Raw genomic sequence first — 22649 nt, forward strand, 5'->3', positions numbered from 1 at the left:
TGAACTGTTCCTCTGAGTGACTGTGGAGGGAGCCTGCAATGTGTAGCTTGACTAGAAGTGACTTACTTCTAGGCAGATATGGATTGAAAAAGAATTATTTAAAACATCAAGTCTCACCTTGATTTTTACATGATTTGTTAAGACAAATATTCTTATCTCTAATTTCAGTTATTTTTCTGTTTTTAGGACTTTATAGAATTAAAATTTTCTTCTTTGAAAATGTCTCCAGAACTGAAATGTTAATAAATTAATAAGACTAAAATGCCAACTGTCTCACCTTTCAGGAGCAGCGATTAAGAGAAATCTCTGTAGTATCAAATTCCACTTCCACATCAGCATCCCCAAGCACTTTATCAGGAAAAAGTGTGAATACCACTGTAGCTGTTGACATCTTTGCTGCACCAGCACCCACAACAAATAGGTGAGAGATATTTTGCTTTCCAAAAGAAACAGAAATTACTGCACTGACCTGCAGCTCCACAATCAACTGCAAAACTGTGATCCTGGTTACGTCTCAGGTTCCTTTTGCTGATGTTTTCTTGGTGTACCCATAATAATTTTGTCAGTGCTCAATTACCAGTTTATTGTATCACTGTTGTTGATGGGCTGTTAGCAAATAAGAGAAAATGAGATTGGTACAGGTGTTCATAAAAGCAAGAATGCAATGCCTGTTACATATCTTTATATTATTCTCTCTGTCTCTCATTTCTTATCCAGCATGCCCAACCTTTCTAGTGATCTTTTTGATCTTCAGCCTGCATTTGTTCCAACTGTGCAAAGTACTCCAGCTATATCAACATCAGCAAGCAATGCTTGGGGAGGTGAGCTCATACCTTGATTTGACTGTCTAAATGATAAGGGAATTCTTAGAATACAAGGTTCATACTTAATTGAATCTGCATCTTAAACCTTAACTATTTTGCATCCAAACATTCATAAGAAATACGAAGTAAATCATCTGAAAATTCTGAACAACTTCCTTGAACACATAACATTAGTGTTGATGGAACAAAAGAGTGGAGCTGTTCAATAAAGGGGACAGGGAGAAGAAATAAAACTCAAGATCTAAGTTGAAAACCGTTGGGAAATAAAACCTAAGCAGCTGTAAGTGAGAAGATCCTGGACTAGTGTTTCCATTTAATTAAGCAATATTTAATATAGTTCTCATTTAAAAGGTGTTGGTAATTTCAGAGTTCCTGTAAAAAAGCTGTGGACCCCAGTTTCTTCACCCATCCTTCCAAAGAATGGTCAGGTTAGATGTCCCAAGAAATTACTTAAATGCCAAAAGAAGGCAGTGATAACACCATGGTAAATGTTAGTATTTTAATTGGTGAATTGATACTCCTATATGCTATTTAAAAGGTAGATTATTGAAGCCAAAAATGTAGTATCTAACTTCTTTGATATATGTTCTGTCATTCTCCCCCTCCCACCTTATGTCAATACTAGAATTATTTTCCCTAAACAAAGAGCTGTTAAGATATTTATCTAAAACTAAAAATTTGTACCTAAAATTTATGTTTAGATAATATCTATCTAAAAATTTGTATCTAACTTTGATCACTAGGTAGAATATTTACAGTTTGACTTTGTCTAGAGATTCTCATATTCAATCATTTCAGTCTGTTTTTCTTTTCCATTATTTGTACTCTGTATTCTTTCCTTCACTTCTGCATCTGAAAGGTCCTTTCTCGTCTTCCAATGGTTGTGTTGGTTCTCCACCTCATCTGGACATCTTTGACATGAAGCCAGTTGAAGAAGCTGTAAAATCTGCCACCCCTTTCATCAATTCTTCTTTTTCCTCCAAACAAACAGTGGAACTGTTTAGTGGTAAAAAAACCAAACCCCATGTAATTTATTTGCAAGTGGAGGTGATAATGCTAATAATGTGGGCTATGTAGTCTTTTTGTGATATGGGCCCATCTTCACTTTTTATTAATAAGTGAAAATGGTCCATTAATTCCAGGTGTAGTAAATTACATGTTTCCTTAAATGTTTATTTCTGTAGTTGAAATAAACTCTTATTTTGTTCTGCTTGCCCAGTCTAGACATCCTAAGACCTTCAGCTGATTTCTTTCCAACTGCAGCCTCCTTTCTCTTTTGTAATGGGGAATGCAGTAGTTACTTGGCTTTTCAAATATGTAAAATAGAAAAAAACACCCTTTTTATATTAGTAAAATTTCCTAATTTTTAACTGTAGACTTAATTGTTGGGTTCCCTCTTCCTTTTTCTCTTTAAAACTGATCTTATTTTCTTCTCTCCTTTTGCCAAGATGATTTTAGTGGTCATAAACCAACATATGCTTCTGTGTATCATCCTGTGACTGTTGATGGTAATTTGATTTTTTTTTTTTTAATTTTTGTTTTTTAAAGCTTTCTGGTTTCACTAGAATGAGTGATATTACTTCATGGCTGCATTTCATTACTCAACTTTTTTTTCAGGTTTTCCTCTTCATTCAGCTTCTCCGAGTACTGCCTCTTCAACAATTAATGTGGATTTTGATGCTGTTTTTGGAGGAAAATCTACAGCACCAGAGTACAGGACTGCAAGTGGTAAAAACTGCCTTATGACTAATTTATACCCTACAGGCAAAAATTGCTTAACAATTTAGCATAATTGCTATTGCAGTTGGAAATTTAATAACTTAATATATTTGCAAGGTGATTATGGGCTGATAAGAGGCAATCAGTTCAGTTGTTAGTTATTTACTTTAAAATTATCTTTGATTTCATTCTCTGTGTAATAACTGTTTCCTCTCTCTCTGGGGGAACAAACTCTGAATGTGGCCCACTGGATTCTCCTAATGGGTAAGCTCATATTCATTTTTCTTCTGTGCTTTCTCTTGATACATGGTGATGATTTCCCTCTGATTCCATTCAGAGGCACAGCACTTGCAGAAGTCCAGAACTGGTTGTGTGTGTTTCTTGAAGAATACCTGAGTTAGAGTCTTTCTCTTCTGTGTACCAAAGTATTGTTAAAATACAGTTAAAGATTCTTTTAGATTAGTAGGTACAATACAGTATTCCATGAAAAATAAGACGTTAAACTGTGCTTCTGTCCAAGTCTTAAATACTTCCATCATGTTGAACCCTCACATATAAATACTCAAATAAGTGCTCTAAAGACAATACCTCCCTGGCCTACAGATGTCATTTATTAAATGTAATGTAACCATTTTGTTAACAGTTTATTTTCTTTGTTTAGGTTTTAACTTTCTAGATGATGTATTGCAACCCACAGTACCACCACAAAGTCAAAGAGCCACTGTAACCAGCCAGCAAAGTGGAAAAATTTTAGCAAATGACCTTGATTCTTCACTTGCAAACCTAGTAGGAAGTAAGTGTGCAGCTTTTAAAATTTACTTTCCCATTTTTTACTAAAAGCAAAATAAGCTTTTTTTGCCTCCAAAATTAAAATGCTTAAGGATTTTGTCTGCTTCTTTACCCCCACAGATCTTGGCTTTGGAGGAACTCCATCGAAAAAGTAAGTGCATATATGTACTTAAAATATTCTCACATGAGTGTTTGAAAGTCTCTGGCACTAACATGGCAAGGATCTCATCTCTTGAAACAATCCAGAATAACTGACAAGTGCATTGGAACAGTATGTTTGTGGTCAGTCAGAACAACGTGGCCAACCTTAACTTTTAAAGTAACTCACTTTAATTAGTTTTGCAATTGCTGTATTTTTATTGAAGTATTTTTATTTTTATGAAACACTAAAAAAGTTACCTCAAACTCCAGTTAGTCATTATATGCACAGTGCAGCACTGATAGTTCATTTTTAACACAAACAGGAGCCCCAGACTTCACACTTACTGGAGAGGAGATACATAAGTCATTACTGAAATTCTGAGTGCTTCTTCATAGATTTCAGCTGTGTGCATGCATTAAGGGATGTTTGGGTTTCCTGTCATGTTGTTTTACTCTAGCTGTTGCCTCTCCATGAAAACTAACACCATGGCTTCATTTTAGATCAGATATGCAGTGGTCTCAGCCTACAGAGAAAAAACTTACTGGTGGAACAAACTGGCAAGCAAAAACAAGCACATCAACCACGTGGACCCCAACTCCCTTACCCACTATTCCACACATGGTAATTTCTGTACTGTGAAATCACGCTTCATTCTAGCAAATGCTGCTTCTCTGCTTGCATTCATTTAAAAATAATTTAATTAAATTTAATTTTCAAATTCAAAGGCATTTGATACAAGACTGGGGGTAGCAGGGAATGCTTACAGGATCATAGGATCTTACTGAATGAGGTAGAGATTTTAGCATGCTTTATTTCCCTCACTGAAAAACTTGTCCACTAAGGGCTTACAACTCAACTGAAGGGTGGATTACCTGTCTCAGTTCATAAATTCTTTCAGGATTGAAACAAATGATCCCAGTCCAGAAAATTCCTGATGTGCATGTTTGAGATGTTCCCACTCCCCCTCACACGCAAATGTGCACACAAAAATTCACCTTTAAGAATCCAAAGAATGTGTTTTAAGGGCAAAACTGCTGTTCCTTCCAGTCTTTGCTCCTTTTTCAGTTTTATCATGAAACACTGCTGCAACCCCTGCAAGGCACCCTAATAAGGAGGTCAAGCAGCACTTTGGACTTCTGATAATGCTCAACAACAACTTCATATTTTTAACACAGTAGAAAATGTTAAATGTATCTTTTATAGTTATTTAAATGAAGAATTTTCATTTGTAGGAGGAGTATTTGTAGGCAACTGACTTTTCTATGATTTAAGATTTTTCAACTGTGTTATATTCATAGAAATATGAATCACTTCTAAAATATAGCTCTTAGAGGGAAGTAGATGTTCATCTCAGTTACATAGACAACTAGGATAATTACCACACTTCCTGTGAATTTTGGACTGCTGTCTGACTTAATTTTGCAATAAGCATAGTTTTGCCTAATGCCTATTTTCCTTGTCTTATGACTATGCTCATTCAGAATTAGAGAAGTTGAATACAGTATTAAATCCAGTATTGGACTCAAAAATTAAACTAAAAAATTTGATGAGAGGGCACAGTGTCATTGCATTCCCATTTGAGATTTTTTGAGACCATACAATCTCTTTATCCCCTCTAGGTGCTCTAGAATGTGTTGTTAGAGTGCTGATGCATTTTTATTTCTGCAACATAGAGGGTACCTTAGTACCCATTGATCACTGTGGATTTCAAGTGATGTTTTTATTTCATATGTTCATCAGGTCTAAGCATTTGACTGTTTTATGCCAGGTGTCTGGTCATGCCTTTTCCTGGAGCTCCAAACAATTACTGATGTCAAGATCTAGCTCAGCTCTGAGCCTCTTTAAAATGTGTGCCCCAGAACTGCAGAGGTCTCAGTGTCCTGGCTGGCCTCTGGCCCTCCGAGCTCCCCCTCCAATTCATGAACCACTGCATCCTGTCCCATAGCCAAGGGTTTAACCAGCACCTGGGGTTCAGTGGAATTAGCACAGCTTAACAAAGCATGGCCTTAGGAAGCACATGCATTGCTGGACCTGTGAATGTAACCTGATATAAGGCTAAAAATGCTCTTCATTTTTCTTTTGTCATATTGTGATATGTGCTGACATCAGATGTTAGTATGTGGGCAACACCAACCTGACTAAACATCTGCTGCTATTCAGTTCCTAAACCAAATGGTCACTGCTGTCTTGGCTTTTTTTCCTATGCCCTTCTCCAATAATGGGAGGAAGAAGGAGCATTGCATGCCATGCCCTCTAAAAGCTTCTCACACATGTGCTTGTGCAAGCAATATGCTCAAATCTGGCTAGGTGTAGTAAAAGTTCTAATTTTGCTGTAAATTGTACTAGTGGTAACTTTCTAAGCTTATTAACTTATGTTACTGTCCTTGCACTTTTTTCCTCACGGTTTAATGGTTTTAATAAATAAGCATAGTTAAAAACTGTTATGGTACTGGACTTGAATCCATCCCTTAGTTAGAATTTCCAGCATGAATACCTATTAAATAATTTTCTATCTTATCCTTTTGCTATGCCAGAATGGAGTACACTATCCTGCATATGTAAGTCCATTTCTTGTAAATACATTGGTTATTTTTAGTATTGGAAAATGTGGTTTTCAAAGTTCTGTAGATCTATTACTAAGTATGCATGAGTTTATCTAAAATTTAAAATTTTCTTGTTTAAAGGTACCTGCTCCTATCACATACCCATTGACCACACCTCAAGTGCCTGTATATGGAATGGTAAGAAGCTTGATTTGTTTTGAATTCCTGAAAACTGAGTTGTCTCTACCAGTGGGTTTCATGTCATGAATTATGATGTTCAAACCATCCTGCACATTAAATGTGTTGGCAATAGTGTGTGAAATCTGCTATGTTTCTCATTCTGCATTGTAAGAGATGACTCTGGGGCTGATATAGCAGTGTTTTTAAAAACTTTGACTTTATTCTCTGTGTGTCTATATTTTTCTTTTCTACTATACTTCAAACGCAAAATGATGTATCTTGTGGAAGTAGTTTGAATTTGATATATTTGGTTTTGTGGGGTTTTTGTTTTTCTCACAGGTACCTCCTCAGGTTGGAGCTGCTCCTTTGATGGCACCCCAGACAATGATGTACACACAGCCTGGTCTAAGGCCAACAAATCCTTTTGCACCCGTTTCTGAAACTCAGGTGAACAGTGCTCTTTAATCTTGTTAATATTGAAGCTTCAGCCCTGGCAAACACAACCAAATGCTTCATTAAAGGCTGCAGGTGTATTTCTGCATGTGCAAGTGAGGGGTTCTTCAAGGGCAGCAACTTTTTCTGGTGAGAAGGTAAATTCAGATGATGGAATTGCAGGAAGCAAGGAAGAAAGTGAAAATCAGATTTTTACTTCTCGCTGTTTCAGTATTAAGTAAACAGGAGTGGTGAAGGTATGTAGGTTTTATTCTCCCTATGGCATTAGCTGGATACTTGGTTTAGTCATGCTGACCAGAGCAGTGCTGGAAGCTTCTTCAAGGATCAGGTGATGTGGGAGGGAAAAATGCATGGACAAGAGATCATTCAAGCTGGAGAAACTGTACTCTTGTCATCCCAATACATTGGTCTTAATGTTCTTTGGGTTTTTTCAAGTGCCAAAGCCTATAGACTTAAAAGTAACAAAGCAGCCAAATAGATTCTTTATTCTAAAACACTGGGAAAGCATTTGTTATATAAGTGGCATTAATACATAATCTTTGTTTCACAGATACAGTTCATGTAGAACCACCAAAGCAACAAAATGTGACAACAACCAAATACTGGTAAAAAAGAAAAGACTGAATTTCAATCTTTCCATGATGTATTCCTGAACAGGGCAACTGCTTATTCCCTGTATAATACAATATTATTTTGAACTGCAATGCTTTAGAGATTCTTGTTTATAACAGTCACTGCAGTGTGAAGTCATGTTTGTTTCCTGATTTTTTTTTTTAACTGCTCAGCAGAAAACTATTTTTATTGAGGTTGACTCAGAAGGTGCAAGCTGGATTACCATGTTCAAAATCAAGGAGAAGGTTACATGATTGCTCTACAACCTTAATCATCAGTGGATTACCTTAGGAATTGACTGAGAATGTCAAAGTTATTTATTTTGTTCATAAATTCTGTGGCTGCTGTAACCAAGACACAACACAAAATCAAGTTGAGCAATAAAATTTTTATGTGCTCTAATAAATACTCTGATAGAGCAGTGCTTGCATTATCATAAGGCCAACATTGTGTGAAATCAGACAGCTTTTTCACATTAGAATAACTTATAGTAATTTGCAAACTTTATAATGTGAGTTTGAAATGCTGTGAATCAACAAGACACATATTACACAGACATAGTAAAAATAATAAATTGCTCCATTGGTATGTCAGTGTGACAGGGCTAAGTAAAAAGAGCCAGCAGCTGCAAGTCTGTGACAGACATGGGGACATGAGTGTGTTCCAGAACAGCTCTTGCAGCTCCAGCAGCTGCACTTCACAGGCACCTTCTCTGCAGGTGGCACCTCCCACCAGGGGCTCAAGGAGAGCAGCCTTGGGAGCCAGGCTCTGTCAGTGCCCCAGCACTGCAGCACTCTCAGAGCCTTGTTGATAACTGCAGTGGAGGCAAGAGAGCCAACTCTTCTTTCTAAAGTCCATTAGGTCAAAAGACTCAAACCTTGCAATCATGCTGACACTCATGAACTGGCAACTATTTTGAAATTATCCAGCTGTAGAGAATAGCTTGTGCTTCTTTTTTGAAATAAGAACCTAGTTGTAAACCATATAAAAATAATTATTTTTAAATGTGTAAATACATGTAAACTTTTAGATAGTTGTTTCTTTGATGCTGCAGTAATCTTTTTCTTCTGTAGTAATTTCAATATAAAAATGCTACCTTAAGAAATCCGGACTCTTTTTGAGAGGAAAATCTTTAAAATCAACTAATTTATGTAATGTTGCTGTTCACAATGGGTCAGATGTGTACAGACTTCTGGAACATATTTTGTACTTAAGAATCTTCCTCCAGAACTGAAATTGGCTATGAAAATGCCTTGTATTTTTCACTGTCCAATAAAAAGTGATAGCATTAAAAAAACCCATTAGTTATAATTAAGTAGATAGAAGTGGGAACCTTTCCTCCAGAAGTTTTGTGGCAAAATGCAATGAAAAGCTCTCCTGTAAAATTATTTCTAATAATGCTTAATATTAAAGCTGAGTTTTCTATTGTTATAATAGACCTCCAGCATCATCTGTCTTTTATCTTTTGGGAGAGTCTGTAATTGCAGAAATATCTCTCACTCTCACCATAAATGCAGGTAGGCCTGAGAATCTTGTCAAACTCTCCTGTAGAGAACTTCTAAATAAAGCACATTCCTCAGAGTGAGAACAACCCTTCTATTTTTCCAAATGCTTAATTCTGTCCAAAGAGTGCAAAAGTAGTATTTCTTAACTCTCTGGTAAATATTTTGCCCAATGAATCAATACAAAAGAAAACAAAACAAAACTCCTCTCCTCAACCCTTGAAACCTGTAACTGCTGATTTCCTGGAAAATTAAACCTTGCAGAAATTTAAAACTCGGTGTTCCTTGACGTATATGGATTTTGAAAGAATTAGGACTCAGTATATGGTAGTTTAATGTTCAAGTTTGAATTACAAAGGGCTTCAAGCTTTAATCCACCTTTATTGGGTTGAACAATTGTACAGTTTTAAGCCAATGAGTTCTTCAGTGCCTATAGTTGCCCTCCACATGCTGAGGGAATAGATGCCATTTAGAATGGGTCGTTGTGTTGAGGGGACTGTTTATTGAAGAAATAGTGAATTCCATAGATTCATTCAGCAGTCAAAAGTCTTGTGTTCAAATTAGATCAGTCCATGTAGTTATGAATGTCTGGGCATTAATGGCAGAAGTGAGAGTGCTACAAGCAGGCAGTTCCTAGGACTGTAAGCTGTTAGGTCTCTTTCTTATACTGAGTTGTATAAGTGATAACACGTTATTTTAATAAAATATGCAAATAAATGCCTGGCAAGCAGTATATATTTGTTATAACTTTATTTCAGAGCATTCTGAATATCTGGAAAATACCTGGCTCAGAAATGGATTTAGTACTGGATAATAGCTTGCACTACTTCTGATTTGCTCTGGATCTTTTAATGGTTCTTTTGGTCTGCTTTCTTGTAGCAAAGCTGTCTGATACCAACTTATTAGTATTAAAAAAGGAGAAACAGCCACAAAGTATGTTTTAAGAACTTTATAACCTGCCTTCTTCTGTTGCTTTGAAACACAGCTTGCAGCTTGATCCTTGTGAAGCCAAGATCACTTTGTACCTTCTCTCTGCACACAAGTGCACAGGACTGGGTTTTGCCCAACTCTTTCTTGTGCATGTGTTGGAACACACAAAATGGCAGAGTATGTGTTTAAATAACATACATGAGAAGTGAAAACCAAGGACTTAGGATGCTGTCAAGGCTTTTATGGCTATTCTCCACAAAAAAAACCCACTTTGAACACCAACGTTGTTCTTGAGGGTGACTGTACCAGCCTGCAGAAACTGCTAACAGCAGTTGTGAGGAGTCAAGAGAGATGTATATAAATGTGATTTTTCCTTCTGACTCATTGGATCACAATCATGTTCTGAATACTTCAGGAAGCTGATGACTAAGATGTGTCTCCATGTTTGTCTGAACGAGGAGGAAGACTGTGATTTGTGCTGTACACTTTGCATTATTGTACTTTAGTGGGTCACTTGAGCCTCACTGTTGGGACCTGGTGCTGCTACAGGCAGGCTGTCATGGAACATGCCATTGGATGGCTTCTGAGGGACTTTGGAAAGGTGGATTGTGTGAGGCCTCTTGGACTTGAACATGTACCTCTCTAAATAACTGGGGTTTTCTAATGTTCTCAAGATATAGTTTGACTTTGCCTCCAAGAAGTTACTGATTTTTTTTAAAATAAATTTTGGACATGTGTACTAGAAAAATCTGTTCTGTGCACATAGTGGTGGAGTATTTGTATGTAAAATAACAAATGGACTTTTGTTTAAGAAAAAAACAAAACCAACAGCAAAAACCACACACACAAAAGTAACAACAGAACTTCTGACTACAAGATTGAATACAGGGTGTATCTATCCCCAGCTGGGTATTTTGATGTGTGGCAGGGATGGGGGGGTTACAATTAGAATAGTATGCACTGTGGATCGGTGCTTAATTTGTACATAAAAAGGAAAACTTTGTTTGGGGTAGTTTGTATTGTAAGGATAACATCTAAAGGCACTGTATCAGTCATTTATTTCCATTGAAAAGATTATATTTTTGAGCAATGGAAACTGTACATGTTATCATTTATACATTACTGATAGCTAGGACTATAGAAAACCTGTTGCTATGACTCTGAAGCTGTATCTGACTTGTCATTGATCTGTACATTTCTGCATCACTACTTTATGCAGATTCTCATAATCAGCTATTTAAAGAGATTGTAGTAACTGGTACAGTTACAACAGGAATTGTAACGTCAAATCTTTCAGTATATCTCAGATATGTATCCTTGTGATTAAGCTTAATCCTTTACCAAATGTTTGGCTGGAATCTTATCTTGGAGCAATGACAAAATAGGTGCTGGAACAGATTTCCCTCACCCCAACCCACACTTTATTTATTTAATAGGTCTTGTTTTGTATGTTATGTTTTCTCCCATAACAGGTTTGTGCCTTTTATTGGATATTTATTTAAAAGGAGCTATGATAATTTAGGTTGCTTTTTTTCAGATGTATTCTTGTACAGATGTTACTTAATGTGAGTTCCTTCATTTTATAAGAATACAGAATGTGTGGAAAATATACTAGCCACAAACTGGAAAAAAAATCTAAGGATTTATGTTCTATGAATTTTTTAAAAAATAAGCCTAAGCACAAGACTGGCTGTGTTGATATTTTAATTGTGGAACTTCACAATTTGTTAATATGCAAATTGTTCATTTTTTAAAAAACTGCTCGTATCCACATATTTGATGAAACAGGTTTTGGAAAAAAAATAAACTTTGGCATATGCAAGGCATGTGTATATGTGATCATTTTTTGTGTTCTCAGGCTTAAGGCTTTCTATAATGCCTATAAGCCATGGCTGAATTAGAGTGTTTAACTGGCTTGTTCCACCTCTGTGTTTACACTGGAGAAGAGAAGGCTCCAGGGACACTGAGCCTTGGCGGAGTTTGCCTGGAGCTGGTTTCCTTCCCCCGCCATCATCATTCCAGCAGTGTGGAGGGCCTGCAGGAGGGTAAGGACATGGGGGTGCTGCAGCTGCTCCTTCTTTCTACAGCAGAAAACCCCATTTTTAATAGCAGTATTTTTGTTTCTTTAGGTTTCAGAGATCTGTTTTCAGTTGTAAGCTTGGACTATTTAGTAGTTCATTCGTGTTGATCTCCATGTCAGAGCTGAGGCCCGGGCAGCAGCAATGAGCTGCGGGCTCGGCCGGGCTGCACCGAGCCGGCTGTGAGGGCACGGGCCGGGAGCAGCCTGTGCGTCTGAATGCAGGGCAGGCATTACCGCTGATCCTTTCGGAATGGTTATTGTAGATTGTTAAAGGCATTGGCTCTATTTGGTTTGGCATCTGCGCTGTGGGATAGGCAGAGCAGCTGCGTTTAGAAACAAGGGCGCTTCCTCCGCAGGCAGAAGCACAGGGTGGGACAGGCGCCATCGCCTTCCCGAGACAGGGCAGGCAAGGCCCTCAGTCCCGGCCACCCCAGGCAGTCCCCGCTGCCGGAGCCTTCCCGTTCATAGTGGAGCCTTCCCCTACATAGCGGAGCCCGCCCCTCTCTGCCGGACCCTTCCCTTTCAGACCGGAGCCCTCCCTTCCTGCCCCGCCTCCTCGCCCTCCTGGGCCAATGGGCGGTGCCCGCGCCCCGCTCGGCGCTGACGCGATGACGCCTGTGGCGCACGCCGCGCATGCACCGTCCGTTCCCAAATGGCGGCGGCCGGAGGCAGCGAGGCGGCGGCAGCAGCGGGCGGGAAGCGCGGCCCGCTCGGCATCCCCGAGGCGGCGTTCGTGGTGAGTGGGGCCGGCTGGGCAGCTCTGGGGAGGGGTTCCTGGAGAAGGGTCCCGGCAGTGGGGCTGGGCATCCCCGAGGCGGCGTTCATGCGGTGCGGGGCCGAGGGGTGGGGGCTGCGCTCCGCCAGCCGGGCCCGGCCCCGTGAGGCGGCTCCTCGGCGGGCGGGCGGTACCGGGGGTGAGGGCGGCGGAGGCCCTGCACAGCCTCAGTCCGGGCCTTTTCCCGGGTGATTGCCCTGTTCTATCCCGAGCTGCCCGCGTCCAGCAGTACCGCGTTATTGCACTGCTCGGCTCGGCAGAGAGCCCCGTGTGGGGAGAGCCCTCCGGCACGCACCGGGCGGGGCACGCCTGGCCGCTCCTGCTCCTTGGATAACGTGCCCTGCTCAAACATCTTTCGTGCATCTTCGTCTCTTAAGCAAGTTCTACACTGCTGAGAAGATTCACTTTTCAGAAGCGCCTATGTGTTCTTGAAAACCAGCAAATGTGTATTTTCTGGAAAACAGGCCGAACTTGTTTATTCAGCTTTAAAAACTGATTTACCGAGGGTTTGATGATTCTGTTGAGGGGTTCAAAAGCAGGAATCCGTGACTGATGTAGTGGCATAATTTCACAATCATCCGTTGTCCACTTTCAGCTGTGAGCTCGCTCTTGGTACACAGTCTTGATTGCTGTTTTATTTCCTTTGATCGATAACTATTGATCACAGTGGTTGTACCTAGCTGCCTTGGGGATCTTGGGAAGTGTTGGATGTCTGCCCCATCCGATACAACTGCTTTATAAATTTGTTTGACTTGCATTTTGGTGTTTCTAGATGTAGTGCTTGTACTGCTGCTGTGTCTTGTCTGGGCATAGGACCTGACCAGACAGGTGCAGTGCATTAACTTCCAGTGATCCAGTTCTTCCTATTCCTTTAAGGTCTTTTAACCATAATTAGGATCTGACAAATCCTTAGTGGGCTGGAAAACCGTTGCTTCTTTCAGCTAACTTCCTTCCATGCTTCATGAGAGACCAGCAAAGATGAAAGTGAAAGGGAAGAGCCTCTCTTCAGCTGCCCTGTGAGACCTCACTGATCCTGACAGAGGAGAACCTGTGGTCTCTGCTGACTCTGTGGTCAAGGTGGCCACCCTGGCAGGAAGCAGGACATAAACAGCCTCAGCAAACACTCTAAGGGCATCTGTCACATCCCTCATCCCATGCTGGTGGCTGCCTTTGTAGCTGCTGTGTTTGGTTCCATGTAGTTTCCTTTCAGTACCTGTGTCTGAAATATCTTGTGTGCTGTGTCACATGGCTCCAAGAGTGCTGGGGCTGTGCATAAGTCCTGTGCTTCTCTTCAGTTCTTCAAAACCTTGTGGATCTTCATAATCTCTGGATCTGAACATCTTGGAAGCTTCCTAATTCTCAGTTTTGAGAGGTACTCTGGTCAAATACAGGTGTGTTTGCAGAAGAGATCCTCGATGGTGATCATAGAGTAGTTGGATGTAGATGTTAAAATAGACTTTCTTTTATTCAAAATAAGCCTGCACTGAGGAGTTGTAATGGTTTTCTGCTCTGCAGAGTGAAAATACTACTGTCTTGAGGGTAGGTTTTACTAGAGCTTTTTTATTTCAGAAAATAGGTTTCTATTTCAAAAACATTTAAAGACTTGCTGATCTCTTGCTTGGCATTTCCCCACACCACATGCTGCATGGGCAGTCTCACTGTGGCTCTTGTCTTCAGAGATGTTTCCTGTCAGTGTCTTGGTTCAGTAGAGGCTCCTCACACAATTTATGGCTCGTGCCTTCTCTGAGGCCATTGTTCTTACACTCCTGCCCCTCTCCAGGTTCCAAGTGATGTTCAGCACTCAGAGTAAGTAGTGGTAAGACGCAGGGTTTTACTGGATAGCAAACTCTCAAAACAGAAGTTTCAGCTTGGTGGTTTTGAGCTGTTGCCCAGACATTTCCAAATGAAATGCCTTCTTTGTTCTGCCTCCTTCAGCAGGTGTGAGCCTGCAGGTCTGCAGTAGGTGTCTCTTGTCATGTTCTCTGCACATGCCCCCAGGTGATGAAGCTCTGCAGAGTGCGTGCCTGCAGCTCTTTATTTGGGTCACCACTCAGAAGAGAACCCTAGGGACACGTGGGAGTGGGCTGTCCTGCTGCACTTCAGGGTTCTGCAGAGCATTCCTGGGCCTTGGCTTGAGCTTTGCAAAATGCTGCTTTCCCAGTGAATTCTCTTCCTAAAAAGATACAGATGAGTTTTGGCAGGTCCCTGCAGAAGCTGTAAGTGTTGTAAGAATTCTGCAGTGGTGGTGCTGTGAACACACCACAAAGTGGGGATCCTAATGGCTTTGGCAGCCAGCTGTGCCTCAGAGCTGCTCTGGTCAAGCTTAAAGAAGTGACTGTGCCTCAGCCTTGCAGATGGGCAGGTGGGACAAGAGCCTAACCAGGCTTGGAAGCCCCAGCAGGAACACCCTGGGGGTAAATCTGAGCTCACCTTGAGCTGGGACATTATGCAGTGGCAGGAGATCACCAGAATGCAGGGGGCCTGGATTTACTTCTGGATTCACTTCTCAGCATCTTTGTTTCAGTGCTGTCCCTGTGCACACACAGATGGGAGCTGAGGCAGAGCTGCGTGCCAGGCACGTGTGGGGGAGCTGCTGCCCCCTGCTTCTGCTCTCTGCCCCAGCTGGTTTAAACAAGCAGAGCTGCCTCCACAAGAGGGAGTTCCATTTCACACTATCCTCAGGCCTCACTTCCACAACACTTTCCCATACCTAATCCTTGTTTTCTTTGTTGAAGGCTTCTCTGGGAGCTTTATCCAGAGGCAGGAATGCTTCCCTGACTGTGAGGTAGCTCCTACCTCGAGGCATTTTTCAGGCAGTCTGAGCTGTGGTCCCTTGATTTGGATCTACCACCTGGACAGTGCTGCCTGCTGCAGGTTGTGGAGTTCATGTTCTGCTACAGATTTCCTTTATGATAAGGAAGGCAGGGACTCCTTACCAGATTCAGTAATTTCCTAGTAAGTTTCTTTAGCCAGGAGAGTTAAGGGATCATAATGAGGGGTAGCAGCTCCATCTTTGGTATCACTTTAGTAACATATTACAGTCATTTTCTGGTGGAAAGCTTCTGGAATAGAGACACCAAGTTCAAAAGGAGGAGCTGAAGGGGCCTGTGGTAGGGCTTCCATCAGATTTTACTGAGCTGTGTAGACAAGGGCAGAATTACCTCTCTGGGCGGGTGGGGCTGTCTGGAATTGTGTGTACATGGTCTGAGGCCAGAAACACGTGGTTGATCCCTGATGTACCTTTCAGCAGCTGGGAACACTGGCCCCCAGCACATGAGCTGCTTCCTGGGATTCTGAAGGAGGCACATGCCAAGCTTGACATCCTTGCCAGCTCAGGCCTTTCTTCTCTGGCAGCTTTTCCTGCCAGTCCGTGGCTCTCACTGTCAGTTGATGGTAGGACTGGCTGGAGTTGTTCTCTGGAGGTTTCTGTGGCTTCCTGCTAACCATAGAAGGAGCTTTTGAAACCAGGCTGTTCACTTCCATAGTGCCTGTCTGAGCAAATACCTCAGCTTTCCCCCCTTTGCATCTTCCTCTGCCACAACATGCTTGATCAGGCTCTTTTCCTTCATCAGTTCTGTCCAAAATGGTTCATGATCTGGTTAGCCACAGAGAAGCATTATCCCTGCTTTCCAGGTAGGAGACCCAGGTTTAGCCATGCCCCATGGACACCCACCCCTGTAAGGTGGCCCTTGACATCAGCCAGGACTGAAAGCACCACTAACCATGTTCTCACAAATATGGTTATGAAGCAATCCTTGCACCTGTCCCTTAATTCCCTAAAAAAAAAAAAAAAAAAAGGCAGGGAGGGGGAAATGAAGAGATGACTAAGAAAAGAAACAAAATGCTTTGTACTTCAGTCCAGAGAAAAAGTTTACATTTCAAACCTCCTCTAGATGTAGCTGCAGTAAGATGATAGCATGTCTGTGTCTGGGATTTCCATAAAACTCTTCTAACACTGAGGGTTTCTTTCTCCCCTTAAAGGAAGATGTAGATTCTTTTATGAAACAGCCTGGAAATGAAACAGCAGATGTAGTTCTTAAGAAGTTGGATGAGCAGTATCAGAAGTATAAATTTCTGGAACTTAATCTTGCTCAAAAGAAAAGGAGGTAAGTTGTAATTTTTGCAGATTTGGGAAATGTTTAGCACAGTTGTGTTTTTTAAATAATAAGTCTAGTGGCCCAGAAGGCCTTGGGATGCCAGTGCCTCTGCCAGGGCTGTCAGGGGGAGCAGTGCCCTCAGCTCTGGGGAGCTTTGGCTTGAACAGTGCAGAGTCCTGTGGCTCTCAGTGTCAGAATAGTCCATGAGCCTCAGAATAAACACACTGGTTTTGTTTTACCTGCAGGGGTTTCACCCTGTATTTCTGCTGAGGTTTCCCTGTCCTCTGGGAGATGACAAATATTTGGAATGTAGTGTTTTAGTGAAAGGGGGGTGTTACTGTTCCTGTTGTTGTTCCTTGTGAAAGCTGAGTGGATTGCTGTGCTTCCAAAGCCAGCCAGCCTCGCTGTTGTGAGGGCCAGGTGAAGCTGGAGCTGAGCTGCCTTTACATGCCATGTCTTTCAAACCTGCTTTTGTAAGCTGGAAAAAGCTGTTAACAAGTTTTTAAATGGAGGGTGGACTGTATAATAAAAGTGATCACTTGTTTAGGAAACTTTGTGTCTCTGTAAAATAATAAATTATGACTGTTGTTAATTCACAGGCTAAAAAGTCAGATTCCTGAAATTAAACAGACATTAGAAATTTTAAAACACATGCAGAAGAAAAAGGTAAATTATTTTGAATATCTAATGAGTATGAGAAAAGCTAACTACCTTTCCACCCTAACAGAACACATTGCAAGAAATGTTTTGGAGAGCACACTTAATATGCCTTTATAAATAACAGAATTATTTTTAAAGGTATGTAGTACTTTTTGAAAGCTAGTTCAAAACCAGTTAATGTTTGTAATGCAAACTTCATTTTTAATAGTGTATAGATTGCAGCTAAGCTTTGACTTCATCTCCATTCTTTATAGAGATTTCTGTATTGTTTTTAAATATATCTTTTAAAAATGCATTATTCTTGGAGCTCTAACTTTAATGTTGAAGTAAAGTTATGTAGAATTCCACACAAGTTAATACTGTATCAATGGCAGAAAGCAGAAAAGTGTGCTCTTTATTCTAAGTTTTATGTCTTTAACATATTTCCAGTGAAAATAACAATTGTAAATTTTATCATTTGTCTTAAGGATTCCACACATCCAATGGAAACCAGATTTTTATTGGCAGATAATCTCTACTGCAAAGCTTCAGTTCCTCCTACAGATAAAGTTTGTTTGTGGTTGGGGGTAAGTAAAATGGACCTTCCTCTGAAACTGTTTCAATAACTTATAAAAGACTTGTGAAGGAGTTTTGGTTGCTGTCTGCCCTGGTTGTAGTGGGCACAGTTCTGTTGATGGGTGCGTGGTGGTGCTGTGCCCTGGCAGCAGAGCACATCAAACCAGGTAACTTCAGTGTGTTAGTGAAGATTTCTTGTTCCATTCTACTTGGTTCCTGAACAGTAAGACTTCAGAGAATTGTCTTCTTGCTCAATTGGTCTTTCCAAAAACCTTGTTTGTGTTTCCCTTACCATTTCTGTCACTTTTTGTTCAAATTAATGACATTGCCTGGCATGGGAATGTGCCCAGCAAAATAACTTAGTTTGGCAAGTAGCTTCCCATCTTCTCTATGTTATTTGTATTCAGTATCTTGCTTTCCCTTTTCATGCACCTTTTAGGGAAAGATGGGATGCTTTGCTCACAGGTATCTGCCAGCATTTAGAGTGGACTTTGCACTAAAGCCTGTTGGGATCAGCATTCACAGCCTAGATTCCTAAGTACTTAAGCACTATCAGGTTGGAGCATTTTGTATTTAGAGGCTTCATTATATGTGGAGATTAACCTGCTGATGCTTATTTTGAGACTTTTAAATCATGGATGTTCCTAAATCCCAGTGTTGGCTGCCAGACAGAACCTCTTGGTTAGGACAGAAACACTGTGGACACATGAACCATCCAGACTGATGGGACAGTTGTTCCCAAGCTTTCCCACTTCTATCATAAACAGAAAAAAATTTCTGATAGCTGTTACTATTAGGAGACTGTCTTCAGAATTCATAAACACTGACTTTTATGGAACATCCCAGGTTTATTTTCTAACAGAACATCAGAGAAGGTTCATCTTATTAACAGCTCACACTGAAAAGCTGTAATGAAATGCCACACACAGTTAATTTTATGTAGGTGTTCTTGGCCTTTCTCCTGCTTGTTGCCTGCACTCTGTGTTAGGTTGTGTCACTGTTACTGGGGATCTCTGTCCTCCACTTGCTTTAGAGAGCAGCTTATCCAGCTCTGGCAGCTCAGTGCAGCCTTCTGTGGGATCCTGTCAGTCACAGACTGTGCCTCCATTCAGGGCACAGTTCTTGAAGAGGACAAAGCTTCATTGGTGCATTTTCACCTGATACTGCTCTATTATCTCATCCTGTGGTAGCTTCTTACTGAAATAACCATGTATGGAATTAAAAACCATCACCACAGCATCAGAGAGGACTTTTATACCTGTTGTATCTCTAGTACCTGTAGTAGCTCTTGTTACTGACAGTGCCAGATGTTTGTCAGTGTTCCACACAGAGCCTGAGGTCTATCTTGAATCCAACAAAAACTGTTTCTAGACTTGTGTGGCACCTGAAAGGTGCTGCTAAGAAATGTAAGGTCTCACTTTTCAAATACAGTGAGGATGAGATGCTAATACCTGAAAGGCTGAATGATCCACAGGGGAAGAAATCCCTTCTTGCTTAGCTATAGGAAGAGAGCTTAACTTTAAGTCACTAGGGAGATTTATTACTCAGTTACTGAAGGGGTGGAGGCCTCAAGTGGATTTGGGCATTGCCTGTCCTGAATCTTGCTTGGCCTGTCAGGACAGTCTGTTGTTAACGGGATTAGTTTTGAACAACAGCCTAAAATACACTTGGTGGGGCTTAGTCCTTACAATGCAAGATTAAAAGCTTTATCAATCTTGCTTTTTCAGGCCAATGTGATGCTTGAATATGATATTGATGAAGCTCAGGCTCTGTTAGAGAAGAATTTGTCAACAGCCACAAAAAACCTCGATCTTCTAGAGGAAGACCTGGATTTTCTCAGAGATCAGTTCACCACTACAGAAGTCAGTATCCTTTTCATTCATGGGGGGAAGGAGATGTATCTGAAAGCCAACATCCAGGTAACAACCAACTTTCTGATGTGTTTTTATCTTAGACTGGCTTCCTCAAAATTCTGTGGCACCTGTGAACTTAACTGTCCTAGCAATGTAATGCAATATTGTGTTGGCAGGGCTAAGTTGGAGGTTGGTGTGTGAGAGATAACAAAACCTGTGTGTATGTCCTCATGAAATCTAGTGCAGTGCTTGCAACCCAGACTGGCTGCAGAGTGAGCTGGAAGGTTGGGTTGATGCCCAGGTGACCACCTTAAAGCCACAGGGTCACCATAGTGACCCTTCCTCTAGAGCACAGGAACTTTGTTCTTTGCTGCCCCATCACAGCCTTTGCAGCTGCCTCCAAGCAGCACAAGCCCTGCTGCAGCAAGCAAGGGACTGGCTTGGGCTGTGCTCAGTGTTTTTTAAATTTCTTTATGCTGTCATGAACCACCTCCTGGGTGTATGGGGTTGTTTTTTATACTTTCTACTTAAAAACTATTTTAATGAGTGTAGCCATTAACTGAAGCATTAGATTTAGTTGAATGAAGTCACAACTGCTTGTTCTTTCAGGTTGATACTTGAGCTGTCTTAGTGCAGCAGGAGTTTGGGATCCCTGAAAGAGGCAAATACAGCTGATATGGGCAGCTTGAAATCAGCAAAGAGTTAGGCAAAACTAAAATTGTGTTTCTCTGCAATATCTTTTTGGAGATTTTTAAAGTAATGATCTAAATACTGCAGTTACCAACAGTTACCAGTGTTCCTGAGAGCTGAAGCTCTGCACCAAGTCAGACCTTTCATGAAATGGTTTCTGTACTGAGTGTTGTAACTAAGTGGCCAACTCTGTAAACTGCTCTTTCTTCTTTTTTAAAAAAATCTTTTTTTCTCTTTTCTGATAGCATAAGAAAGCTGTTTCCTTAATTCCACACCCTCAGATATGGCTAGAGTTTATAATTGGGACGTAAAGAGAAGAAACAAGCAAGACCCATCCAAAAACAAAGCATAGTTTTTCCAATTTTAAATGTGGTTTCAATTTCCAAGTATTTTTTATTTAAACACCCCCAAACCTCATTCAGGACTGAGTTACTTTCAGCATTTCAGTAAATGGTAAAATATATAAAAACTAATGGTGAGCACCATTTTATTTATTTGTAAACTCAAAATTTGGTTTCATGCATGCTTCATGAAATGAATTATTTGAAAAGGCACCACACAGTCCAGCAAAGGATTTAGTATTTTGATCAGACCAGTCCATCATAAATAAATTTCTACCTGAAAGCCTGTCTGAAAAGCTGAGGGGCATGTATGAAATGGAGCCTGACATGTTCACAGGCTAAGGCAATGCAGGGTTTTTCTTTCTCATCTCTGTACAGCTGATGGAGTTAACTTCAACTTGGGCTGGGAAGATGTGCAGCTGTAATGTTCTAGAAAACAACAAAAATAGAGTGGAATCTTGGGGTTTGTTTCAGTCAGTTCATGGCAGCACCAGCCTGCAGGCATTCCTGGATATGGATGAGCTCCTGGTCACTCTGGGTGAGCTGACTGCCTGTCACTGAGCTCTGAGCACCTCACAGGCAGCAGTTTGTGGTTGTCAGAGCACTGGGAAGGGAGTGAGCAGCACAGGGCATGTCAGACCTGCAGGCCTCACCCCTGTTTTCCATACCTGTGCCCACGTTGGGTATTTCAGGGGAGGCGCTGAACAGGGACCCAAGAGCCCCCAGCTTGTGAGAGCCTCCCATTTCCATTCCCCAGGTTTCCAGTTGAGGTGTCTGAACTCAGCCTCCAGGTGGGAAGCCTGGCTTAGGTCGGGATGGCTGACTGGAGCATGACCTCTGCTGGTACAGTTGGAGTATTTATTGGTCCTTACGAAGCCTTGCGAGATTGTTGCCTCTTACCTTTGCAGTTTCTTTCTAAAATGAAATGCTCAGTGGTGATGTCAGTGGCTAATAATCACATTCTGTGACTGAGAGTACAGGTTTCACTGCAAAATAAATGCAAATGTTAACTGTTCAATCTTCATGTAAGAAACAATATACCTGTAAATTTTTTGTACTTTTATTTCATGATATTAAAATAGTAAAACTAAACAGTTGTGGCAAACATCTGGTTTTGTGCATTTTTCTTTGTGTGAAAGTCATGAATTTGATGTGTGATCTTCTGTAATGTTTCCCTCCCTTAACTGGGCGTGGGGGGATGCAAAATTCCGTGGAAGCAGCAGACGTGAAAAGTGTGGCTGCTGGATGCTGGTGTGAATGAAAGGGGGGGGAGTGTGAGTCAGCACATCTGAATTGGTGACTGAAAGCAAGTGATTCACCACACTGAGCCTGTCAGAAAGTGAGCTGCAGGGAAGGGCAGAGAGCAGGTAAACCCTGGTCAGCAGTAAGTGCCTGGGCTCATCTCTTCCTTCCCCAGGGCGCTGCTGTTGTTTCGGTGTCTGTGGCTGCAGCAGAGGAACGTGGAGCCCTGCTGTCCTCTCCAACAGGTGTCTGCCACAGCAGCAGGATGTGGCACTGCTCAGGGTGCTGCTCTCCATTTTCCTTTTCTAGCATCAGCAAGGATGGAAATGCAGCTGCACACACAGCCTGTGTTTCTCTCACTGTCTTTCTCTCACAGTTTTTTCTTCAGTTTGGATTAATGAGATCCAACAGGCTGTGCTCCTCCCCCCCAGCCCTGGCTGGTCCTAAGGCAGCAATTGCCTTTGTTGTGCACAACAAAACGACCAGTTAAGCATTTCTGCACAGCAAAAGCAGAACCGAGCAAAATCAGCCGAATGCCACTGCCAGGAAGCTGCTGCCTCGTGTCAGAGGGGACAGGATGACAGCCTGGAGCTGAAATGGCTCCTGTGTTCAAAGGGCTCTGCTTCCTGGGGAATGGGAGGTGGCTGTGGCCATCACAACTC

The 22649-nt window shown here is 41.3% G+C and overlaps 1 protein-coding gene across 6 annotated transcripts in view; it reads left to right on the forward strand.

Moving 5' to 3' along the window:
* The window catches only part of VBP1 (VHL binding protein 1), a 39498-nt gene extending 17648 nt beyond the window's left edge, over positions 1-21850 (forward strand). Inside the window, exons 11-26 of one of the 6 annotated variants that reach the window (XM_071442445.1) lie at positions 285-421; positions 718-821; positions 1684-1830; positions 2273-2332; positions 2442-2552; positions 3220-3336; positions 3453-3483; positions 3975-4095; positions 6009-6032; positions 6159-6215; positions 6537-6644; positions 16531-16655; positions 17246-17312; positions 17774-17872; positions 19589-19727; positions 20686-21850. In XM_071442445.1, the coding sequence (XP_071298546.1) occupies positions 285-421; positions 718-821; positions 1684-1830; positions 2273-2332; positions 2442-2552; positions 3220-3336; positions 3453-3483; positions 3975-4095; positions 6009-6032; positions 6159-6215; positions 6537-6644; positions 16531-16655; positions 17246-17312; positions 17774-17872; positions 19589-19727; positions 20686-20756 (1518 nt within the window). In that variant the 3' untranslated portion in view covers positions 20757-21850. Of the gene's footprint in view, positions 1-284; positions 422-717; positions 822-1683; positions 1831-2272; positions 2333-2441; positions 2553-3219; positions 3337-3452; positions 3484-3974; positions 4096-6008; positions 6033-6158; positions 6216-6536; positions 6645-7200; positions 11517-12354; positions 12511-16530; positions 16656-17245; positions 17313-17773; positions 17873-19588; positions 19728-20685 lie in introns of those variants that run through there. The other 5 variants (XM_071442439.1, XM_071442441.1, XM_071442442.1 and 2 more) reach the window with 5 other exon arrangements.
* The last annotated feature ends 799 nt before the right edge of the window (positions 21851-22649 follow it).

This window comes from Agelaius tricolor, unplaced genomic scaffold, assembly GCF_023055355.1.
Source record: "Agelaius tricolor isolate 1412-34295 unplaced genomic scaffold, bAgeTri1.0.p SCAF_17, whole genome shotgun sequence".
Classification (NCBI taxonomy): domain Eukaryota; kingdom Metazoa; phylum Chordata; class Aves; order Passeriformes; family Icteridae; genus Agelaius; species Agelaius tricolor.